Source organism: Saccopteryx leptura, chromosome 7 (genome assembly GCF_036850995.1).
Source record: "Saccopteryx leptura isolate mSacLep1 chromosome 7, mSacLep1_pri_phased_curated, whole genome shotgun sequence".
Taxonomy (NCBI): Eukaryota; Metazoa; Chordata; class Mammalia; order Chiroptera; family Emballonuridae; genus Saccopteryx; species Saccopteryx leptura.
The window spans coordinates 82,455,354-82,478,248 of record NC_089509.1 but is presented as its reverse complement, the minus strand read 5'-3'; the positions used below and the strand labels follow the sequence as shown (position 1 = coordinate 82,478,248).

At 40.0% G+C, this 22,895-nt stretch overlaps 1 protein-coding gene across 6 annotated transcripts in view; it reads right to left on the bottom strand.

Moving 5' to 3' along the window:
- The window catches only part of HECW2 (HECT, C2 and WW domain containing E3 ubiquitin protein ligase 2), a 424,054-nt gene that overhangs the window by 155,112 nt on the left and 246,047 nt on the right, over nucleotides 1–22,895 (bottom strand). For 5 of the 6 annotated variants that reach the window (XM_066346627.1, XM_066346626.1, XM_066346625.1 and 2 more), the window contains exon 3: nucleotides 3,313–3,420. In XM_066346627.1, the coding sequence (XP_066202724.1) occupies nucleotides 3,313–3,420 (108 nt within the window). Of the gene's footprint in view, nucleotides 1–3,312; nucleotides 3,421–18,373; nucleotides 18,685–22,895 lie in introns of those variants that run through there. The other variant, XM_066346630.1, reaches the window with a different exon arrangement.

Below are 22,895 nucleotides of genomic sequence, written 5' to 3'. Positions count from 1 at the left end.
GAATGATTTCTCCACACACAGATGGACAAATAGAAAGAATAGAGATAAGAGACAAAGCAGGCCCAAATGAATGAATGAATGAATGACCACAGTCCACAAAAGATTATAGAAATAGACATTCTGGCATGCTAAGACAACTTTTGAAACCTCTTACATTTCAAAACTCAAGAATGTACACAGCACGGATGATCAGTTCAGTTTCTGAGAGCATCAGCTCATTTAAGGAATATTTGACAGTCTTATGACAAGTGCAGATGAAAGTGATCCTCCTCTCCGAAGCCTATGAAAGTCATGTACCCCAAATTAAGCCAGTGCTTGTTCTTCAAATTCAATCATGAAGGCCCTACAATAACATAAGTCTGGTCCACCTGCCTCCTTTAGGGGTTTATCCAGACAAACCGAAGCCACCTTTACATTTATAAATAGCTTTGTGCTCAAATCTAGGTTTGCCCATGAATTTAGGTCAATTTTCAGAGAATTTTACTTTGCTTGGACTTCGGATGAGCTAAAGATAAATTTTTGGTCTGAAGATAAAAGAAAATGTTATTATTTTTATTTTTTTAGAGAGAGGTCAGGAGAGAGAGACAGACAAGAATGCTGAGCTGCTCCTATATGTGCCATGACCGGGGATCAAATCAGCAACCCCTGAGCCTTGGGATAACGTTCCAACCAACTGAGCTACCCAGCCAGGGCTTAATTTTTTTTTTTTAATTTATTGGTTTATTTTTAGAGAGACAGAGAGAGGAAGGAAGAGAGAGGGAAGGGGGAAGGGAAGCATTCGTTTGTTGTTCCACCCAATGGTGCATTCATTGGTTGCTTCCTGTGTGTGTTAAATAGGGATCAAACCCACAACCTTGTCATTTCAGGACGACATTCTAACCAACTGAGCTAACTGGCCAGGGCACAAATGTTTTTAAATGTTGTAACTTTTGAAAAATCAGAGGTTGAAAATATAGAGGCTGTCCCCTCAATTCTTTAAGTTACCAGCCATGAGCTCAAAAATCCAAGCAAAACTTCATTATGCTGTGAAGTCCCCCTAGTTCTGCTCTAGTTGGACATGGGTTAAAAAAAAAAGATGTCTAAAAGACACAGACTGTACTTCTAAGCACTAATATAAAAACCACCTGAGAACTTGACATTGAGTGGGTATTGAAAGGATAGGAATGTATGTTGGGGGAGGCCTCATTCTGATTAATGAAGATGAACTTATTATAAAGCCAAATCTTCCTGTAATTCCTATTCACTGCCCAGGACATTAACTTACACAACTTTTCTCATTCCTTAAAAAACACATTACTCAATATTTCCAGTTTTACAATCATATAACATAATACTCCGACTTTGTATAAGAAGAATTGAGGTAGAAATGCTAAATTACAGGAGAAAAGGAAAAAAGAATCCTTACTCTTTTCTTCATTTTCAATTTCTACCTTCAATGACAAGCCATTTCTATTAAATACTAAACTGAGGGGTAAAGAAAAGTCTTTGTTGGGGCAGAGATATTTACTGCACCCTAATCAACCAGGATATTAAGAATCTCTAACAGTTTTGAAGGGAGAAAGAAAATCAATCACAGAAAATAAAATACTCTGTAAATGGTTTTCTTTTCCACACATACTGTTCCAAATTATAGCAGCATATGATACTGACTTCTTCCCAGGTGTTCGCACGAGCCCCATGATATGAATCTGCACCTTTTATCCAGAGGCAATCATTCCTGGCAGTCTTCAGCACTTTGGAGCAGATAAAAAGGTTGTTTTACCTTTTCCCCTGAAGTTCAGTTGGCAATATTTCTCAGCTAGATCAGCCTCTTAAACCCTGGGATCCTTTCAAAGGGGGAAGCCCATTTAGCGTAAGCTTGGCTATTTCCCATTTCATTTTTTCCCATATTCTTTTATTACTTATTTTTCTGATTATTTAGGGTAGTAATGCCAGTAGGGTCAATGTTGGAAAGTAAAGTAGTAATAGGCAAGAAAAACAAATCACCCATAATCTCACCTCCCAGAAACAACCCTTGTTCACATATTGGCAAAATGTCCTCCCAGACTTTTTTCCTATATGCTGTGATACTAGTTGGGATTGTGCCGTATGTGTCTTCCTTTTCCCCCTCACTCATGCCATGAGCTTTTTCTCTTAAAAATTACATGCTATTTAAGGTTTAAAAAGAGAATCTAGCCCAAAACTGAACTGAAAAAGAAGCCATTCCTTAGGGGGCAGAAATAGGATTAGAGAATGCACGCTGACCTACCTGTAAAAATGTGGAAGAAATAATCTGTTGCCTTTAATGGCAATTCAAAATAATAGATATTAATCATTCAAAATAACTTTTTATATTACAGAATTTTTATATACTTTAATAATAATATACTTATATCAGGTTGCTACTTAACCCAACCTTACTCTACATTTTAAAGTGGTAAAAAGTACATCCTTATATTAGCATCCACACACTCTATTAAATTCCCCGCATATAGAAAACATAATTCTTACATAGACCTAAATAATTTGAAAAATTTCTAAAGAGCCCATTTTTTTCTAGATTAAAGAGAAATTCTGTACGTATATGTAAAAGGTAACTTAGACCAAACAGTAAATCATTTATTTATTCATGCTTCTAGCTACTACACAAAAATATATTTACTATGTTCCCAATAATAGTAGTGGCAAAGATAAATATTCCCCTTCATCTAAAACAAAAAGCTATGAGATATTTCTGTGAACCATGTAGTACATTAAAACAATTGTATTTGAAAATAGATACTATATCAAATAACTAGGTAATGGTCGAATTACCTAGTCAATTTCCTATTTCTAGTAAAGTAACCTCTTCAGCAGTTTCAGACTATCTTTTCTATACTTGTAAAATCTAGGACCCAAATGCAAAAGTTATCTGCTACTGGGAAATTTAATAGTGTATTTAGCAAATAAAAATTTTAATTTAAATTCTTAAACTTAACTTAAAACTTGAATTATTCTTTCTGCTCCCTAAAATTAGTATTAATAATTAAACATTAATTGCAAATGTATATATAAGGGTATATAAAAATGTGTAAAGTATTAAAATAGCCAAACACAACTTATATATCATATATTCATATAACACATACAAACACACACTTTTTCCAAAATATGAGAACATTCCCTAATGAGCATTTTTTAAAACAACTTATTTTCCAGTTTGGGGTTATATGGCATAAATATGTAAATCAAAGCTAAAAGTTTTTAAAATAAAATTCAGAAAAGACCCTCTAGATTTCTGCATATTCATGCAATGTTCAATCACAAGCTTGCATTTCACACTTAGTTACTTACGTTCCATGAAATAGGGCCCTGGCTCTATTCTCCAGACAATCTGCCCTTTCTGTGTTCCAGTCACACCCCTGTTCTTAGAATCCCAGAAGTTGGCTGGAGAATTCTCATCTGAAAAAAAACAACAAAGAAACACTTTTCAACTTAATTATAACCTCATTGTCCTTCCTAAACTAATACAATGCTGAGACAAATAGAAAAAAAGACAAAGGGGAAATATTAATGGACACTATTATGAATGACTACTTCCCAGCAGGTTATTGCCCTGAATTCCTGAACTTGCATTTATATGGGAGAACTGGGGAGGGTGCAGGTGGAAAGATGATGGCCTCTCTGGGGTTGTCCCAGTTGGCCAATGTGCCAAAAGACAAAACCACAGAGAACAAAGGGTACAGCTGCTGCAGCCTCAGTGGTGGGCTGATATACAGTGTGTCTGTAAAGTCATGGTGCACTTTTGACCGGTCACAGAAAGCAACAAAAGACGATAGAAATGTGAAATCTGCACCAAATAAAGGGAAAACTCTCCCAGTTTCATACCTATCCAGTGCAGTTCGATGTGGGCTCACGCACAGATTTTTTAAGGCTCCTTAGGTAGCTATCCCGTATAGCCTCTACAGACTCGTCACTGACTGATGGCCTACCAGAACGGGGTTTCTCCACCAAACTGCCGGTTTCCTTCAACTGCTTATCCCACCGAGTAATGTTATTCCTATGTGGTGGCGCTTCGTTATAAACGTGCTGATATTCACGTTGCACTTTGGTCACAGATTCGAATTTAGTGAGTCACAGAACACACTGAACTTTCCTCTGTACCATTGACATCTCGACTGGCATGGCCGTGGGCTGCTCCGCTGTATACACGGTGTTACATCATCATCTGTGCATGCGCACATGCTGCCACATCATCCTACAGAAACTGGGGGGGGGGGTTCCTTTCCTTTTATTTGGTGCAGATTTCACATTTCTATCGTCTTTTGTTGCTTTCCTGTGACTGGTCAAAAGTGCACCATGACTTTACGGACACACCGTATAAGAAAGAGGCAGAGCTCCCTTTCGTTTTAAGAAAAGGAAAGGAGGAACAGATTGGGAGAATATAACAGAACTCAAGGTGGGGTACAAAAAGGAACATTAAGTTATAAAACTGAGTCAAGACACAGTTCAGGTTTGTCATAAGCAGTGTCCAGGTCATCAGGTCAGCTAGGAAAATATTTTTTAAAAATGCAAAGGCAGTAGATTTCAAGTCGATAAAAGAAGAGGAAAAAGACAGCATTTAGATTTCTGTATTGAAGGACAGAAAGGACTGATCCAAAGAACAGGTCTGAAAGTTAAGCATTTTCCAAGTTGTCTAACCTCATGATACACAGAAAATGGCAATGTGTGAAGGCACACTGGGGCAAACGGATGATGACAACGTCAGCTGACAGGCAGGATGCTCTGTGCGCCCAGGCTCCCCTCCAGCCCCTGAAGGCTGAAGGGATTCATAGTCTATATTACTGGCTCACATCTCTCTAGGCTGAAGCTCCGTCCTAAGAGCCCCAGAACAGGAAATGAAACTGAAAACATGAAAAGGAGATCATTCAGAGTTTTATAGGTACACAAAGTGTATACAGTGACATTGGCTCTTAAAGTCAAACGTACCTCATATTTTGCCCACATCCCTTCCCCAGAAGGAAAGATTAGGGGTACACTTTCACTGAAAGCAGGAATAAACCAGACAGGGTAAAGTAAGAGCTATACTGAAAACGAAAGAGAAAAAGTCCCGAGCCCAACAGAATAGTCCCAAGAGAAGAAACCTCTCTTCTTTTGAGCATAAAAGAAACAAAAAGTGAGGCCCTAAAGGCCTTCTGTCTGTCGTCCTTGGGGACCACTGGTTATATTGATCAGCCAGAGAACTTTGGGGAAAATGATCCTTTCGTGTGATTTGCATCCAGCACATTATACACCAAAGATTCTTTTTGTGGAAGTCCAAGGGGCAGCCACTGTTCTTCTAGAAATGGATAGCATAACCCATTCATGCCATCACCCCCACATCTGAACAAACCATACACACAACTCCATCCATCACAGAAATATAACGACAACGCTGATATTTAGAAGGCATTCGGGCAATCACCTAAAGCTGGACTTGGAAGATGTCCTGTGGCCCCTCAAAGCAGATTCTGATCGCTGCCTATCCACTGAGCTTTTTCCACGCCAATTTTGTCCAAGGCAACAATGTGCCCAGTTAAAAGTACTTATCTCTCCAAACCCCTTGTAGCCTAGTTCTAGCCAGAGAGATGTTAAGTGGAAGTCTACTAGGTAGGACTTTGGGGAAAGCTATTATTTGTTCTAGTTAATAAAAAGACTTGGTCATCCTTTTGCTCTTCTCCCTCCCTTCTTCTTGGGTGAGAAATACATTCTATGGATGGCAGAGCAAGAAGCTAGAAGCACCTGTGATGATTTTTTGAGCCCTGCATGACCTCCAGGCTTCAGACAAAAATAAATTGCTGTATGATTAAGTCCAATGGTTGGGTTTCTGTTACTTGCAACAGAACATGATTCCTGACAGATGTACCATCATCCTAAAAATCGCTCAGTGATTTGATCTTATTATACCTGTACTGACTTAGAATTCTCAAGACTGTATCACTGCTCCAGGTTAGACAACAAAGGTAGTTGCTTCCCTTCTAAAGATACTTTAATGAGCAGAGCTATTTAGATGGGGAGAGGGACTCTCAAGTTTTCACAAATAAATGTGCTTTATTAGCTATTGGTCACTTGGAAGTCACAGAAAGCTGGACCCTACAGGAACCCTACTTGGAAATCACAGAACGATGGACCCCAGTCCAAGCAAGAGGGCGAAAGTTAGGGGATGTGAGGACAATGCCACAGAATACAAGCATATGAGTAGATGGTGTCCAGCTATTCAAAATGCTTGTTTTAAACATATAGCTATGCATGTGGGAATTTTCTGAAAATATTATTGTGACCACTTCCTCTGGAGACCTTGTAAGGACCAAGAGAAGATCAGAATATCTAAAATAATAGGATATAGGCAGGGCACTGATGGAACAGGGAACTTAAGGGTTACAGGCAGGTCCTGCTCCTGTTCTGTTAGGAATACCATGCCCAAGGTCATTCAAGAAGCAGAGACAGATAGGGACCCTGTGAGGCTGAGAACAAAGAAAGACAAACGTTTGCATTCCATTGGTTAAAGACCCTTATCAGAAGTTTATGTTTGGAATTCGCCAATGAGCTAGACCCAGCCCCTGTTGCTATGCTATGTGCAGCCCCCTTAGCGAACAGGTAACCGCCACATCTGCTTCTGTATTATGCTTGCTTACTTAGGATATATAAGGAACTAGCTGTAAGCACCAGGCGCAATTCCCGTTTGTAGCTCCTTGTGAGTAAGGTGTCTCCGGACACCTGGGAATTTGCCCCTGCGCAGGTTAAACTGGCCAATAAAGAAACATCTATATTCCTGAAAGTCTCTGACGTCTGTTATTGTACCCGGTGCATGCTACAACCTCAGGAAAGATGAGGCAGTCTCAAATCTTGTTTTAAGGAACAAGCACTAGGATCATGATTATAAAAATTAACAGTAACAAAACTGTCCTTATGAATGTGACCTCCACTGTAAGAGGGCTTGTATTTATGGTATTACTAACTTTTTCTCCCCAAGCAATTAGTTAAACCAAACTAAATGCACACATTTCTGACCTAACAACCTTAGGAAGAGGAGCCACCTAGGAGCAAAAATAGAACGAAATGGTAACAGGATGAGGAGACTTACTGTAAGAGGTCTGAGCTTCAGGCAGAAGTAATGCCTGAGGCTCAGTCCAAGCCTTTACAAGTTGCCAAGATGAGAATTTTGATAGCAAAGAAGATCAATTTCAATGATTCCTTCAGATTAAAACCTTTTTCTTTAAGTAGGTTAACACCTTCATTTAGGCTGCAATCAATTCTAGTCCGGCCCAGGGGCTCCCTTCCAGGGACAGCATCACTCTGCTTAGATCTCTTTTCATGGACATTCGAGGGCAGGATATTTTTTCCCCAGATTGTGGGAGTTGCTTTTCCTCTATCACCTTGAACATCTACACTAGGCAATTCAGTCTTTTAAAAGCACTTCTACTCTAAATAATAGTAATAAAAAAACCTGAGTATAATATTATATACCAAAGAAAAAGTTTTAAATCCCCTATAAGATGATCCCTTATATATTGTAGATGTAATTATAAATCTATTTCTTCCTTTAACTGAATAAAAAATCCTTATAGATCAAAGAAATATCATCAGTTTTTAAAACCTATTACCAATTGTTCCATTTGTATTTGGTCATTTCTTGTCCCATTCCTCCTAGCTATGCAAATCTGTTGGATTGTCCTCATATCCCTACCTAATTTCCGCCCTCTTACTTAGAGCAGGGTACCATCCAAACAGGGAAGACATGAGGTCTCCTCTCCCAAGTTTCTCCATCTCTCTACTACCTACCTATCTTTTCTATATCCTACCAACTTTTCACCTTCTTGCCCAGGTTCAACCCTGTTACAATCATGTCCTTGATCCAATCCCTCTATCAGTCACCTTCTCTCACTTTGACCTTCTCAACCTAGAAGGATGTCAGCTGCCATGAGGCATATTTTCCTGGTTTTACCTATGCTTTTGCTTGTTGACCATTATTTTCCTTCATCTCCCTTCCTGCTAGGATTAGTGTCTGTTTTCCAGGTATAATAGAGTCTATCTTATAGGGGTGTATATCCTAACTACTTAGGTTACTTTCTAGCTGGAACATAATTACACAGAGAAATATGAGAGATGTTTAAATCATGAACCTAAATAACTTCTCTAAATCTAATTTTGTTTGGTATGGTTTATATAAAGCTTACCCATTTATGTCTCATATATGTTCTTTGTTCTCTTACAAGTCTAGTTGGCAGTACATTTTCTCTAAATAAAAAAAAACAAAGTACACACACAAAAAATGCCCTAAAATCCTTCTAATATAATTTTCATATGTATGTGTTTGTGATTAATGAGGAAATATGATCAAGAAAACTCTTGAAAATCTTTATTTTACACTTGCCTTATTTTAGTAATCCACGATATTTTCCAAAATAATTTCATTTGATATTTTAAAAATTATTTAAAGTTATTCCAATTAATTCTGTCATTAATACTAGAATTACTTCTATTAAGTCTGCTTCTCCAAGGAAGTAACAAATACAGTGTTTGGACCCAGGAAATAAGGGGGAAGAGATATAAGATTACACCACACACAACGAACTCAGTTCCATTAACTACAGAATATAGTGGTTCAGAGAATTTTCTCAGATCTGCTTAAATACATGAGAAACTGGCCCCTTTTTCTTAACAAAACATTAGGGTCTTAAGCAAATTTTTATATAAGTAGATTTAGCAACAGCTCCCGCACATTCAGTAGGTTACAAATCACCATTGGCTACCTTCCCTTTTAACTGACTGATCCTCTGGGGCAGGGGTTGGGAACCTATGGCTCACGAGCCAGATGTGGCTCTTTTGATGGCTGCATCTGGCTCACAGACAAATCTTTATTTTTATTTTTATTTTATTTATTTATTTATTTTTATTTTTCTGAAGCTGGAAACGGGGAGAGACAGTCAGACAGACTCCCGCATGGCCCCACCGGGATCCACCCGGCATGCCCACCAGGGGCGACGCTCTGCCCACCAGGGGGCGATGCTCTGCCCCTCCAGGGCGTTGCTCTGTCACGACCAGAGCCACTCTAGCGCCTGGGGCAGAGGCCAAGGAGCCATCCCCAGCACCTGGACCATCTCTGCTCCAATGGAGCCTCGGCTGCGGGAGGGGAAGAGAGAGACAGAGAGGAAGAGGAAGGAGAGGGGGAGGGGTGGAGAAGCAGATGGGCGCCTCTCCTGTGTGCCCTGGCTGGGAATCGAACCCGGGACCCCTGCACGCCAGGCCGATGCTCTACCACTGAGCCATCCGGCCAGGGCCACAGACAAATCTTTAATAAAAAAATAATAACGTTAAAAATATAAAACATTCTCATGTATTACAACCCATTATTTCCTACCGCTCATGTTCATGGTTGCGGGTGGCTGGAGCCAATCACAGCTGTCCTCCAGGACACCACCAAATTTTTATTGGAAAATGCGTAACGTACACAGGTCCTTGTATGGTTCTCACGGAATTATATTTTAAAATATGTGGCGTTCATGGCTCTTTCAGCCAAAAAGTTTCCTGACCCCTGCTCTAGGGCAATGAATGCCCAGTTTCATTGCACACAACAAATATCTTGAGGCTTCTTCAAAGTACTGATTCCTGCTCTGCTCTTCCAGAGATTTTGACTCATCAGGTGTGAGTCAGGATGCAGGAATCTGAATTTTAGCAAGCGCCCCCACCAGGTGATACTAATATAGGTTCTACAAACACCACACGTGGAAAAATTCTATTTATGGTTATTTCCAGGGAAACTGAACAATTATAGCAATGCTCTGAACCATGCAGATCTCTCTGACTGTTGTCCCTTTCATTTGTTAGCTTGTTGCTTCCTTCCTTCCTTCAGTTGAAAGGCATGTACTGACTGCCCACTACGGAGATCAAGAACACTCATTTCCTGCCATAAGGCGTTGACAGTGCAGTGGGAAAGACTGGCACATAAGATGCAATGCAACACATTGGGGAAAGTGCTATGACAGAGGTGTGCATACTTTATAAACTGTTAAAGGAGAACGCAGAAAGAATGGTTAGTGCTTCCTGTGACCATGCATAATCAATCAACCTGGAAGTATCTCTGGGCAATGCATATGGAAATATCCTTTGGGAAATCTACACATTTAAACTATTCAGTAAGTTGCTCCATCCATTCCCTGGCTTCACTATTCCCTAAGACTATTATTATTATTATTATTATTATTATTATTTGTGTGTGTGGCAATAGGGAGGGGGTTCCAGGAATGGTCATCAGAAGCAGTAAACAAGTTGCCATATTTAGAGCTGAATTCAGCGGTAAGTTTCTAGTGTTGCCTGGGCCCCCGGATATGACCCTCTTCTTCCTTGGATAATTAGGATTAATTATAGTATAGTAAGCTATAATGTAATTGTAAGTAGTTATTTTTAAAAAAAAACTAAATGAATTATTTTTTAAAACCATAAAGTAATGTAAGCATGAAGTAGTTTAAGATTTTTCAAACTCTTCCTTCCCCATAATATTTCATATATAAAAATCAGTGTGAAAATTCTTTAAAAGTGTAATTTTCTCCAATATGTGATTGTTAGATCCAAGAAAATGTTTTGGAATTGGTTTTTAAGATAATAAAAGAATATAAAGGAGAAATGACCAGATATAGCAAACACATTCAAACATAATTTAAATTTGGGAATGTTTCAATGCCTATATTAATATTTCAAAAACCTCCATACAAGTACCAGAGATAAAATAGACATTTAAAAAAGTGTATTCAAATCCCTCACTCTTCTATCAGTCAATCCAGAGGAGCTGAGAAAAGATGAGAACTTTTATGAGAAAGATGCCATGAGACAGATTGTGCCAGAGAATAAAAAAATAATGCTCACAAATTCTCTTTTGTTTTAAAGTCCTCCCTCCCGACATTTTCTTAGAAAATGGCATAAATATCAACACTGAGTTTAAACTCCCTTTTGGGTACAAATGGAATATAACTAACTATAGTATGTCCTGAGATTGGATCACAGCGAGGCCTGGCTTTATTCTGGCTACACTCTGATGCCCTGGCTAGGATTTGGGATTTGGAGACTAACACTAGGCTACAATTTGAATCAAAATGATCATTCTCTCTACCGAGGCAAAGTATGCACCTTCATAGAGACCATTTGACTGTTAAAACTTTGCAAATTTACCAGCATGTCAGGTAGGTTATGGAATCCCACTGCAAGCCGAGAGGAAACCTCTGACAGTGACTTTGAGATGGTAACTACATTGCGGGCAGGGGTAAGTCTTTTCCATGATTGTACCCAGCAGAGCACCAATCCTATTCAGTGCTATGAGAATCGTTAACAAACTTTCAGATGAACGTGAAAATTTGGCACTACTTTCCTTTTTTAACATTTAAAAAAAATTTATTGATTGACTTTTAGAGAGACAGAGGAGATAAAGAGAGAGAAAGAATCATTTATTTGTTGTTCCACTTATTTATGCATTCATTGGTTGCTTCCCACATGTGCCCAGAACAGGAATTGAACCCCTAACATTGGCATTTCAGGACAATGCTCTAACCCAGTGGTCCCCAACCCCCGGACCGGTACCAGTCCGTGGGCCATTTGGTACCGGTCCGCAGAGAAAGAATTAATAACTTACATTATTTCCGTTTTATTTATATTTAAGTCTGAACAATGTTTTATTTTTTTTAAATGACCAGATTCGCTCTGTTACATTCGTCTAAGACTCACTCTTGACGCTTGTCTCGGTCACGTGATACATTTATCCATCCCACCCTAAGGCCGGTCCATGAAAATATTTTCTGACATTAAACCGGTCCGTGGCCCAAAAAAGGTTGGGGACCACTGCTCTAACCCACTGAGCTAACCAGTCAGGGCCTGGCATTAGTTTTTAACCCAATCTCCTTAGACATCAAACATGTACACTGCAGCCCTCTCTGGATGGGAAAGAGTGTAAGTGTCAGACATGCTTGGAGATTATAGTGATGGCACCAGCTCAGAATGTATCCACTGGTGACTATGGCTTTGGAACCACTTAAATGGTAATTTTCTTAGAGACACCAGAAGAATTTAACATTTATAATGTGCCAGAGATAAAAGAAAAAGACACCAGCACATTACAGGGCAGAAAAAGCAACAGATGCTACCAAGAGCCAATGACAAGTCTACAAAATCTGGCTTTAGGGATATTTGTGCTTTTCCACAATTTACTGCTCTTAAAAGCCAAAATCTCTTCTTTTGTCTAATTACTTCTCCATAATTTCTGCCCTTTGTTAAAATAGTATATAAGCTCCTGAGGTTAACCATTTCTTTGAGTCTTCATTTTATTTCCATGAAGGTTTCCATGCACACAGAAATTAAAGTTTTACATCTAATGAAATTTGTATGCCTTTTTTTCTGTTAATCTTTCATTTGTCAGTTTGATTTGCAGGCCCTATATCCAACCCTCGGAAGACAGAGGAAAGTTATTTCCTCCTCTGCATGTCTTCAAAGGCGTAGTCAGGATTCTGCTTCATTGGCCATCTGTCTGGTACTTTCCTTCATATATCTCCATGGCTCAACCCTCTCCTTTGATGCTTTTCCTGTTTGCTTGCTTGCATGTCACCTTCGCCATGAAATCTACCCTGACTGCCCATTCAAATCTGCAACTGCTCTAGCATTCCTGGACCATCCTAGTTTCCTTAATTTCTTTTCTAACCCTATCACCACATAACATACTATACAATCTATGTATATTTCTTGTATACTGTCTGGCTTTCTCTGTAGACTGTTAACTCTAAGAGGTCAAGACTTTTGTCTGTTGTGTGCTCTAATGTATCTCAAGTGACTAGAACAATACCTGGCACATAGTAGATGCTCAGATTTGGCTGAAAGAGATCCTAAATTTTTAAAAAAATTATATAACATTAACTGAATATAAGTATATTTTTAAAATACTCAAAAGAGAAAATTTATACCAAAGAATGAATAAAGCATTTTTGAAGAGATCTCTATCTTGTTCAGAATAAAGAAAAACATGGGCAGTATTGCAAATTCCATAGTAAGCTTCATTAGACTAATTTAACCAAAGCTGTATATTAAAACTCTCAGTCTTTATACCAAGAATTTCTAGTTATCTTAATCAATCACAATGCTGTGCTGAGCTGACATATAACTTTGCTTATATCTTATAGTTGGTTACAGCAATGCACGAAGAGATGAGTAGGCTTACCTAAGATGACATGACCAGTTTCAGGTAAGGGCCTTTGAAACATTTTAAACAAATTCTTTCCAGACAAAGACTTTCAGAGCATTTATAAATTAAGATTTATTTTCCCCCAACTGAATGTTTTCCTATGCATAATATAGGAAACACAAAATTCTTCAATAATACCTCAAGTGGATAAATTACTGAAGGCTTACTTATATCAAATAAGAAATCTGTTTTATTTGGCTATTGTAAAAATTGAGAATAAATATTGTAAAAATAGAACATGCAATTTGTAATGGATTTATCCAATTTCTATGATAAACAATTGGTAGGAATCAGGTGCTCTTTATAAAATTTGGGACTTAAAAGTTTTGAGTCTCTTTGAAGTACACATTACTATCAGTACATAATTTTCCTCATTTAGTTTGCATGGCAATTTTCCTCCAGCAATTACACTTTTATGATGAGAATGTAAGCCCAAGATCTTTTAAAGGGTCAAGTACGGCCAGGACTTGGCAGCTTGGGAAACACCTTAGCAGAAGAGCCAACATTAGTCCCAACAGCAATAGTCTATAACAATGACACTAAAATGCTTCAATGCTGTTTTGTGGCCCAAGGCTGACAGGTTAGAACAAGACTTCCTATTGCTAAAATACTTTCATGAGAAAGCCTAAAGGATCTTTTTCTAAAGGTCCATAATTTGGGGGAAGGTGATGACAGGCTAACAAGAGAAGGAACAGTTTAAGGCCTAAAGACAGAAAGAAAACCAATTTTAGAACTGATGGGGAAAATGAAACTTATTAAAAATTATTCAAGCCCTGACTGGTTGACTCAGCGGTAGAGTGTCAGCCTGGCTTGTGGAAGTTCTGTGTTCGATTCCTGGTCAAGGCACACAGGATAAGCGCTCATCTGCTTCTCCACCCCTCTCCCTCTCCTTCTTCTCTGTCTCTCTCTTCCCTCCCGTAGCCAAGGCTCTACTGGAGTAAAGTTGGCCCAGGCGCTGAGGACAGCTCCTTGGCCTTCACCTCAGGCGCTAGAATGGCTCTGGTGGAAACAGAGCAACACCCCAGATGGGCAGAGGATTGCCCCTGGTGGGCATGCTGGGTGGATTCCATGAGGGAGTCTGTCTGACTGCCTCCCCACTTCTAACTTCGAGGGAAAAAAAATTCATTTAACAAATATTTATTGAGCATCCCCTATCTGTGAAGAAATATTCTAAGTGACAGGGATTTCAGGTGGAATAAGAGACTCAAAATCCTTGTCCTTGGTTGAGGTTCTGGTCCAGTGGGGGAAGTGATCAATAAGCATATAAAATAATGTATATGATATAGTCAATATACTGTAATGTCAGGTAGAGATAACAGGGCTTGAAGAAAGCCCGTCTTGGGGTAGGAGGTGTAGGGGAGGTTGGTGGGAGAGTATTTACTCTTGGTTATAGAAACATCTGAACAGGGACCTGAATGAAGTGAGAGCATTTTCCTCAGGGAAACTTGGGAAAAGGCAAAAAACAAAAATGCAAAGACCTGAAACAGAACAAGCCTCCGTATTCTGAAGAGCAACCAGTGACACAGCGGGAGCAGAGTAAGTGAGGCAGCGTGGGGGAAGGGGAGACCAGAAATGGGCAGGGCCGCCTCGAAGCCCTTAATAACGACAGCAAACACCACACAGCCTACTATGTGCCAGGCACCGTTCTGCTGTTTTGCCGTTATTAACTCACGGAAATGCTAACAATCCTTCCAGATGCTATTATCAGAGTTTTAATAATGGGGAAACTGCGGCACAGAGAAATTAGGAAATTTCTAATGCCGAAACTGAGGCATGCAGAGGGAACACAGGCTGTCTTGCTCCAGAGCCCACGCCCCTACACCACACGCTACAGCACACTGCCAACCGTGGAGCGGAGTTTGCATTGCTCTGATGATCACAGAAAGTCACTGAGCATGTAAAGCAGGGAAGTGATACGATCCGTTTTTTTCTTCTTCTAATAATTCTTGCAGCTGCCTGCAGAGACTACAAGGACAAGAAAGGACGCCTCACAATGCTTCATGCCCAGGCCCAGCACCAATGTGGGAGCATAACCTGAACATGACCCTCTTCTCCTATCCATCTTTCCTGTGCAGACAGAGCTGCGGCAGCTATAAATATCCACCCTGAGCGCAAGAGGCGGGCACTGATTCCTGACTCTCCCGGCCAATGACGCTGCGAGGTGACTCATCCACCTCCCCAGCTCGGTCCAATCAAACCATCATCCTGTAATTTCACTCTCTAGGTCCACCACGCTCTTCTCCCACTCTTTAGTCAAACAACTCCTGAGAGTCTGACTTTCCCACACTCAACTGTAATCAGTCAAAATGCACTGCTTACAAAAATTAGGGGATATTTCAAAATGAATATAAAGCAATAAAATATCCCCTAATTTTTTGTGAGCAGTGTATAATGGTCCAATTCTCCATTCCTTATAATTCTATGAAACACTTAATGAAACATATTTACTACATCACTGGCATTAGTCCATAGAGGCCCTTTAATCATCAGTAGAAGTCTGCTTTCTGTGTGAAGGCATATATCATGTATTATAGATGCTATGAAATTAAGGCACCGCTTAGTAATGATATTGCCAGCCTGCGTCCACTAGGTGACCGTAAGATCCCAGAACTTCAAGAAACAGCAGACCTCAGTTTAAACTTTATTTCTCCTATTTATGGGACTTATGACCTTGGAGGGGTCTTAAAACTGCAGAGGCTCCATTTCTTTATTCTATAAAATGATAACAGCACCTAGCTCAGAAAGTTGTGAGGAATACCTGGTACAGTATTTAAACCTGGAATATATTAACAGTTAACCATGAGGGTTTTGGAAAATTTTCAATCCATTTCATCCTCCTTTCAAAGGGAGCTATCTACATTTTTAAAATACTGTACTCAAAAGCACAATTCCTTAACTTTATTTTGCTAATTTTTACTTTGTAAATTTATTTAAAGTAATTTATTTGATTCTAATTTCTTATAAATATAGATAAATTAAAAATAAAAAAATACTTATTTATATCTTTTTGGAGACTGTTTCTTAAGCAAAAGATGCTAAATGGGCCCTGGCCAGTTGGTTCAGCGGTAGAGCATCGGCCGGGTGTGTGGAAGTCCTGGGTTCAATTCCCGGCCAGGGCACACAGGAGAAGCACCCATCTGCTTCTCCACCCCTCCCCCTCTTCTTCCTCTCTGTCTCTCTCTTCCCCTCACAGCCAAGGATCCACTGGAGCAAAGTTGGACCAGGCACTGAGGATGGCTCCTTGGCCTCCACCTCAGGTGCTAGAGTTGCTCTGGTTGCAATGGAGCAACAGCCCAGATGGGCAGAGCATCGCCCCTTGGTGGGCATGCCAGGTGGATCCCCGTCAGGTGCATTCAGGAGTCTGTCTGACTGCCTCCCCACTTCTAACTTCAGAAAAATAAAAATAAAAAAATAGATGCTAAATGGCCAGACAACAAAAGTGCAGGCTGTGTACAGTACAAGTTCGTGATGCCATTACACACATAGCACAGCACAGTCTCTCAGACACAGTATCTCAACACTGCCCTGATCTTGGATGGAAGATTACTCAACACTTAAAATTCTGTCAATGAGCTGTAAGCCTGGCTTAATAAACACTTAGGCAGGGGTGCCCTCACCTCCTCATTCAATAAAGATGGGACTTTGGATACAGTATTTAACTAGGGAAACTGTCTTAGCACTGTAGTGTAAAAAGTTTCCAGGAAAGACAATGTGCTGATTACAAAGCCTCCTTCCTTCCCTTAAATTATTTTTTTAATATACTATGCATGCACTCGGCTCTCACTCAGAGATAAGCCCTTTCAATACTAAGTGAAGTTTAAGCAACCTCTAGACCCCTCAGAATGTTACTTTTACATTACACACAACAGCTGCAGATTCTGAGAAATGTACAATCATTATAAAATATAATGTTTAGCACAAAAACATCCCTTGGGTAGGGCTAACTTACTCCTGTGATCTTAGCTCATACTATATGGCTCAAGAAATGCAATAGCTAACTTTGCTGGAGTTAATCCAATTAGGTCTGAAAATATTCATTAGAAGTAGGTGGGAGCAACTTTTCTGGAACAGTCATTGTTACTGACCCTAAAGAATAATTTTGCAGATGTGCTGCTCCCTATGGGTCCTCCCCAAAGCAGCTTAATCAGAATATAAATGACCTTCCCAGAGATTAGATTGCTCACCTGAATCTTCACTAAATAATAAAACTTATTTTTCATTAAACTAAGCATGTATCAGTGTTGCTCAATGAGGGTGCTGCTGGCGTTCTAGCAGGTAATTCTTTGTGAAGGTCTGTCCAATGCGTTAAAGGAACATTGCCATTCCTGGTTCTAAGGCCCTATGTGCCAGTTGAATCCTACAGGACAATTAAAAAAAATTACATTCCCAACCCCCTTGAGAACCACTGATTGGTATTTTATAGCCAAAAAAATTTTCATTTGGAAAATTATTTGTAAAGAATTAGAATAGAACTGAAAATTTGTCCTTCATTCATTCCAGTTTTTAAACAATTAATTAAACCAGATTCAGAAGGCCTACAGAAAACTGGGCCAGTTTGCCACAGTGACCACAAGACAATCTTTTTAAAAAGACACAGTTTTATTCTCAAGTTAAAGTCTTGTTGTAAGACTGTTGCTAAATCAACAGCCTCTAGAATGTGACTATTTATGAATACTTGTTCATATAAACATTACATTACAATACATTTCTTCTAATATCTCAATCCCTAAGAAGAGTTTTAAAACCCATCAAAAACAGTTTTCTGGAGGTAGATAACCTGTCATGAAATCTATTTAGACACAATCAAATGCCATTTTCAAAAGCATTCTTGTAGAATCTGTGCTGAACATCACAGTAAAGTTATTCATTTAAAAGCAGTGGGACTCTAGAAACTCACAATGAGAAGCCTGCATAATTATTTGTTCAACTTTTATGTCTTTAATCCCAGAACTGATCTTCTGTGTTGAACTGTCAAGTGATTAAATGTGATCAATGCAATGCATAGTAAGTTAATAACTGTCCCTAACGAAGCTGAGAGAAGACCACATTTAAGAACACTAGAAAGAGAAAGGCAAAGAGAACTATAAATCCCAAACGGTTAGACCCTGAAATCAGGTGACAGTGTAATTCATTGCACAGCACTTTCTATTACCTTACCTCGCATAATCCCAGAGAGTTTCTTTCTCCCTTTGCCAGAGTGGACTCCATCATTTCAAATGATACGAAGAAACATGTTTCATTCTCCTTAAAATCGTGTACCTGGCCTGCCCACTGGCCATTTCACTGACAGGAGTGGCCAACGTGGGTCTGGAGTCCTAACGTGGCTTTGAGAGCTGGGCTGGTCCACTTCACTGACGCTCCTGCTTCTCTTCCTCTTCCCCCAAAGTTCTAGAAATAAAATACTAGGTGGGATTCGAGGAGACCTCTCTCAGGAGCCTCCAGTCCCGCCAAGAACAACACTGAGGGCCACTCCTGCTTTTCATTAAGACTTATCATTGCTCAGGCATCCTAAGTGAAAAAACATAACATATCAGCGTCCCTTCAGCGGAGGCAGTTGTGGCCACACCCCTGTAAAGGGTACAGGATGCAATCGCCCCATCCTCCCCTCAGCTTCCTTCCTGTGCTTTTCCATGGGAGAATTCCAAAGAATGAGTTATGTGTATACACATACACACACACACAGAGTGGACTGATGTCAACAAGCTGACTGTTATCACACAGAGGAGAACTTTCTGTTTGATTACTCATAATGGAGTGGTTGCTATCACGGAACGCTAATTTCCTGGGTCCATTAATCAGACATAACATTCATTCACTTTACTGGGATAAGCTTACAGTACCCTAACCAATCCTGAATAGTTTGTGGACTTGTGATTTCAAACCATAAAAAAAGGAATGAAACTCTTTCAAACACCACTTGGCTTTAATGAAAAGCCAAAATTGTGGTTATCAATCGAGAAGTTATTTTTAGATCTGACTTTTCATGCATAAATAAATACAGTCATCAATCTCGCTGGCGCTCTTGGCTTATGTTGGGAAGAGGTTGGTTATCCCCGGTTCAAATGAATTGTTCATTAACGGGGAAAGGGGCCGCCTGACGCTGTTGACTCACCCAGGGCGGTCACGGCCACGTTTAAGTGCTGGTTGATGGGCGCGTGCAATGACAGGCTGGTTGATGGGCATGTGCAATCACAGGCTGCAAGACCCTATCTTTCTAGCAAACTTCCAGGAAAGCAAGAAGAGATATCCTCATCTGTCATATGCTTTTGCTGTAGAAAGGCAGACCGGACCTGAGCTCCACACTACATTTGGTGGCTGCAATTTTCTCCCTTCTATCTCCTTAACCCAGACACAGTTGGACATGACGCTACAAGGGACCACAGAGCTTCGGGCTGCTTCTGGAATAGACGGAGTGTACACAGCCAGCCTGGAACTCCAGAATCACCGCCCTGACCAGGCCCCTTTCGGACATGCAAACCCAACCAAGTCTTAGAACAAAACACTGCTGATCTTTGGATGTGTCCTAGCAAATAACAATAATAGCAAGCATGTATAAAATGCCTACTAAGTACCAGGGACACGTAATAGATGCTTGAATCTCTAATGAGTCTCACTGTGCTATAAGGCTGAGGTCTGGAGTGTTATTGGGCCCATGTTACAGAAGAGGAAACTGAGGCTCACAGAAAGGAAGTGACAACAGTCAGGATTTTAAATTAGATCTGGCCTGACCTATGTTGGTGCAGTGGGTAAAGCATCAACCTGGAATGCTGAGGTCGCTGGTTCAAAACCCCGGGCTTGCCTAGTCAAGGCACATATGGGAGTTGATGCTTTCTGCTCCTTCCCCCTTCTCTCTCTGTCTCTCTCTTTCTCCTCTCTCTAAAATGAATAAATAAATAAATAAATAAATAAATAAAATTAGATCTGAACAAGACTCAAGCCCACATTCATTTATAACAAGCTGCCTCCCTAAAATAATGCTGTGAAAATGCCAGCGACCTCACTAATTCACAGGTTGTTCAATGAGCCCACAGTGGCCTCATTCACATTAGAAGATTAGGGAAAATAAATCTAGAAAGCACAATTCATTGGCATCAAAGATGACTACAGCCTATGAACAATAGACTTCTCAACAACCTCAGCTTCTCTGTTTTCATCCTCAAAGAAAGTGTATAATCTGAACTCTTGCCTACCTCCTAACTATGGGCCATCAGACTCTCCTTGGGGTTGTAGAGAACCTCACACACTCCGGTCCCAGTGCAGCCATTACTGCCACTCACTGCGATGTCTCTGGACCCCACCTGATACCACTCCGGTCCTCCATGATTCTTTGCCTTCCAAATGTTGTAACATTTTCCAGAGACACCACTTTAGCTGAGCTCTAGGTCCTGGCCCACTCACATGTCACTGATGTTTATGTATGATGAACAGGCTATTTTCCCGTGTAAAGAAAACCTGCTTCCCCACAGCATAAGCCATTGTCATAATGGAATGAGATTTCCCAGTTGATCAAGAAAGGAGCTTACAGACTGAAGGGAGGTTAGATATATGTTGGAGCTTAGACTTAAGGCCATCATACTCACATACCCTCTCATGGGGATGGTATTTCTTAAACACAGGCCATTCAGCCAGTACTTTCTCGATCCCAGTAAACTATCGGCTTGAGAAGGTACTAGTGCCAGAGAAGCATAGTGTCAAACCTCAAAATTTACACATGCTATTTTTCCTCTTTCCAAAACCACACCCCTCTGGAAAAAAAGTCCAGAATAGAAAAACAATGATAACAAACAATATAGGGAAGCACATTAATACTAATATTGCATTCATATAACACCTTAGCATTTTCACTTCCTATGGTATTAGGCGCTGGGAGGTAATTGTGAGCAAGACAAACATAGCCTCTGCTCTTTCTTGCACAGAGCTTCTATTTTAGAGAGAGAGAGACAGAAAAAAAAAGACACTGAATAACAGATATAAAATAAACTCTTTAGTTACTGTTTTGACACATGCTATAAAGAAGAAGAGACTGTTGTAAGGGAACAGTCGAGCTGCCGGGATGACCCAGGTCAGAGAACCAGAGAAAGCTCCCTCAGGGAATCAGGGTGTGAACTGAACTGGGAAGGGTGACTGGGAGTTGAGCAGGAGAAGAGGGAAGAGGACAGGGTAGTATTCCATACAGAGGAGCTGTGCAGAGGTCGCGTGCTGGGAGGCAGTACGGTACTTCCAAAGACTGAAGGAAGGCCAATGGGACGAGAGCACGGAGGAAATGGAGAGATGAGGCCAGTAAAGAACAGACTAGAAGTTTTAAGCTGCTGTGGATAGGAAGAGAATGGAGGCTTAAAAGTAAGGAGTGAAAAATTTCCCCATCCCCATAAGGTCTCCTCTGAAAGCCCAATTGATTATCACAGTTCTTAACATTCTAAGCTATCGATCTAGCAAGGATACTTGGGAGTGGAACTGTGATCTGTGGATGCTGAAAAGATTAATCATAGAAAATTAAAGAGATCACTTAACTTAAGTAGCTTATTCCCAAAGCTCACAGAATACTTACTAAGAGCAAAGCAGAGAAGAGCAAAGACATATTCTTAGATTACACTACAAATGGACAATGAAAAAATGCAACAGTTTATGCTGGTACCAAAAAACACAAAGAAGAATCAAGGTCAGCACATCAGGAAGGAACAACCCTTTTCCTGAAAAGCCCACCATAAATTTCCTTTGTGTTTATGCATTTTGCATGCCTCCAAGTCTGACATCACTCACATGCATTATTTAGGTTTTGTAGCAAGTGTCTGCTTATCTGCCCCAATTTTTATTGGCTGCTTTTTCCGCTAACATTGTGTTCATAGAGAGGCCAGATGAATGCTTATTTCATTACCACTGTGTTTTCAGATTCCTCAAAACTTCCAACGGAAATATACATCAGTTTGTGTGTAAATTAGAAAGCGATTTTGAAAATATGTCAAAAATGAGACAGCTGCTACAAGATCAAGGGGAGGACCTCAAATTAAGACCAAATAGACACATGCACAGGGAATATGTATTTGTTTTTTAAAAAACTGGCTTAGAATGTGTGGGCAATCAAATTTAATAAAAATAATAATAGTTATCATCTGTTACCTATTAAAAACTTACTACATTCCAGGCACTGGAAGTATGTATTCACATCCCCTCCCTTAATCCTCAGGGTAACCTTCTGGCACAGTTATTACAATCCCCGCTTCACAAATTAAGAAATCTGAGGGACAGAAAGATTGAATAACTTGCTCGCATAAGATACCATAGCAAGAAACTAGCTGAATTTCAAATTTCTTATGAGTTAGCTTGTCCACACATTCCCCACTGCTATACAACTTCCTCCAACAATAGCTAACTACCATTCACCAAGAGCCAAGACCGAGTTCAGTATTTCATAATCATGAATAAATAGAATTCTCACAGCAACTTGGAAGGGTGTTATTATCCCCAAGACAAGGAAACAGTTTGATGAGGTCTAGGAACTTGGCCACAGGCACACAGTGGCAAGGTTGAAAACTGCAGAGGAAGTTTTTCCAGGAGTCAGCACAACTTTACAACAACAACATTTTTGTGGTTCAGTAAAAGTAAATATGGACATTTACTTTCTTAAGGTTTTGCAGTTTTATCCGGGAAATTTTCATTATCCTTTGGAAGAAAGTCCCTA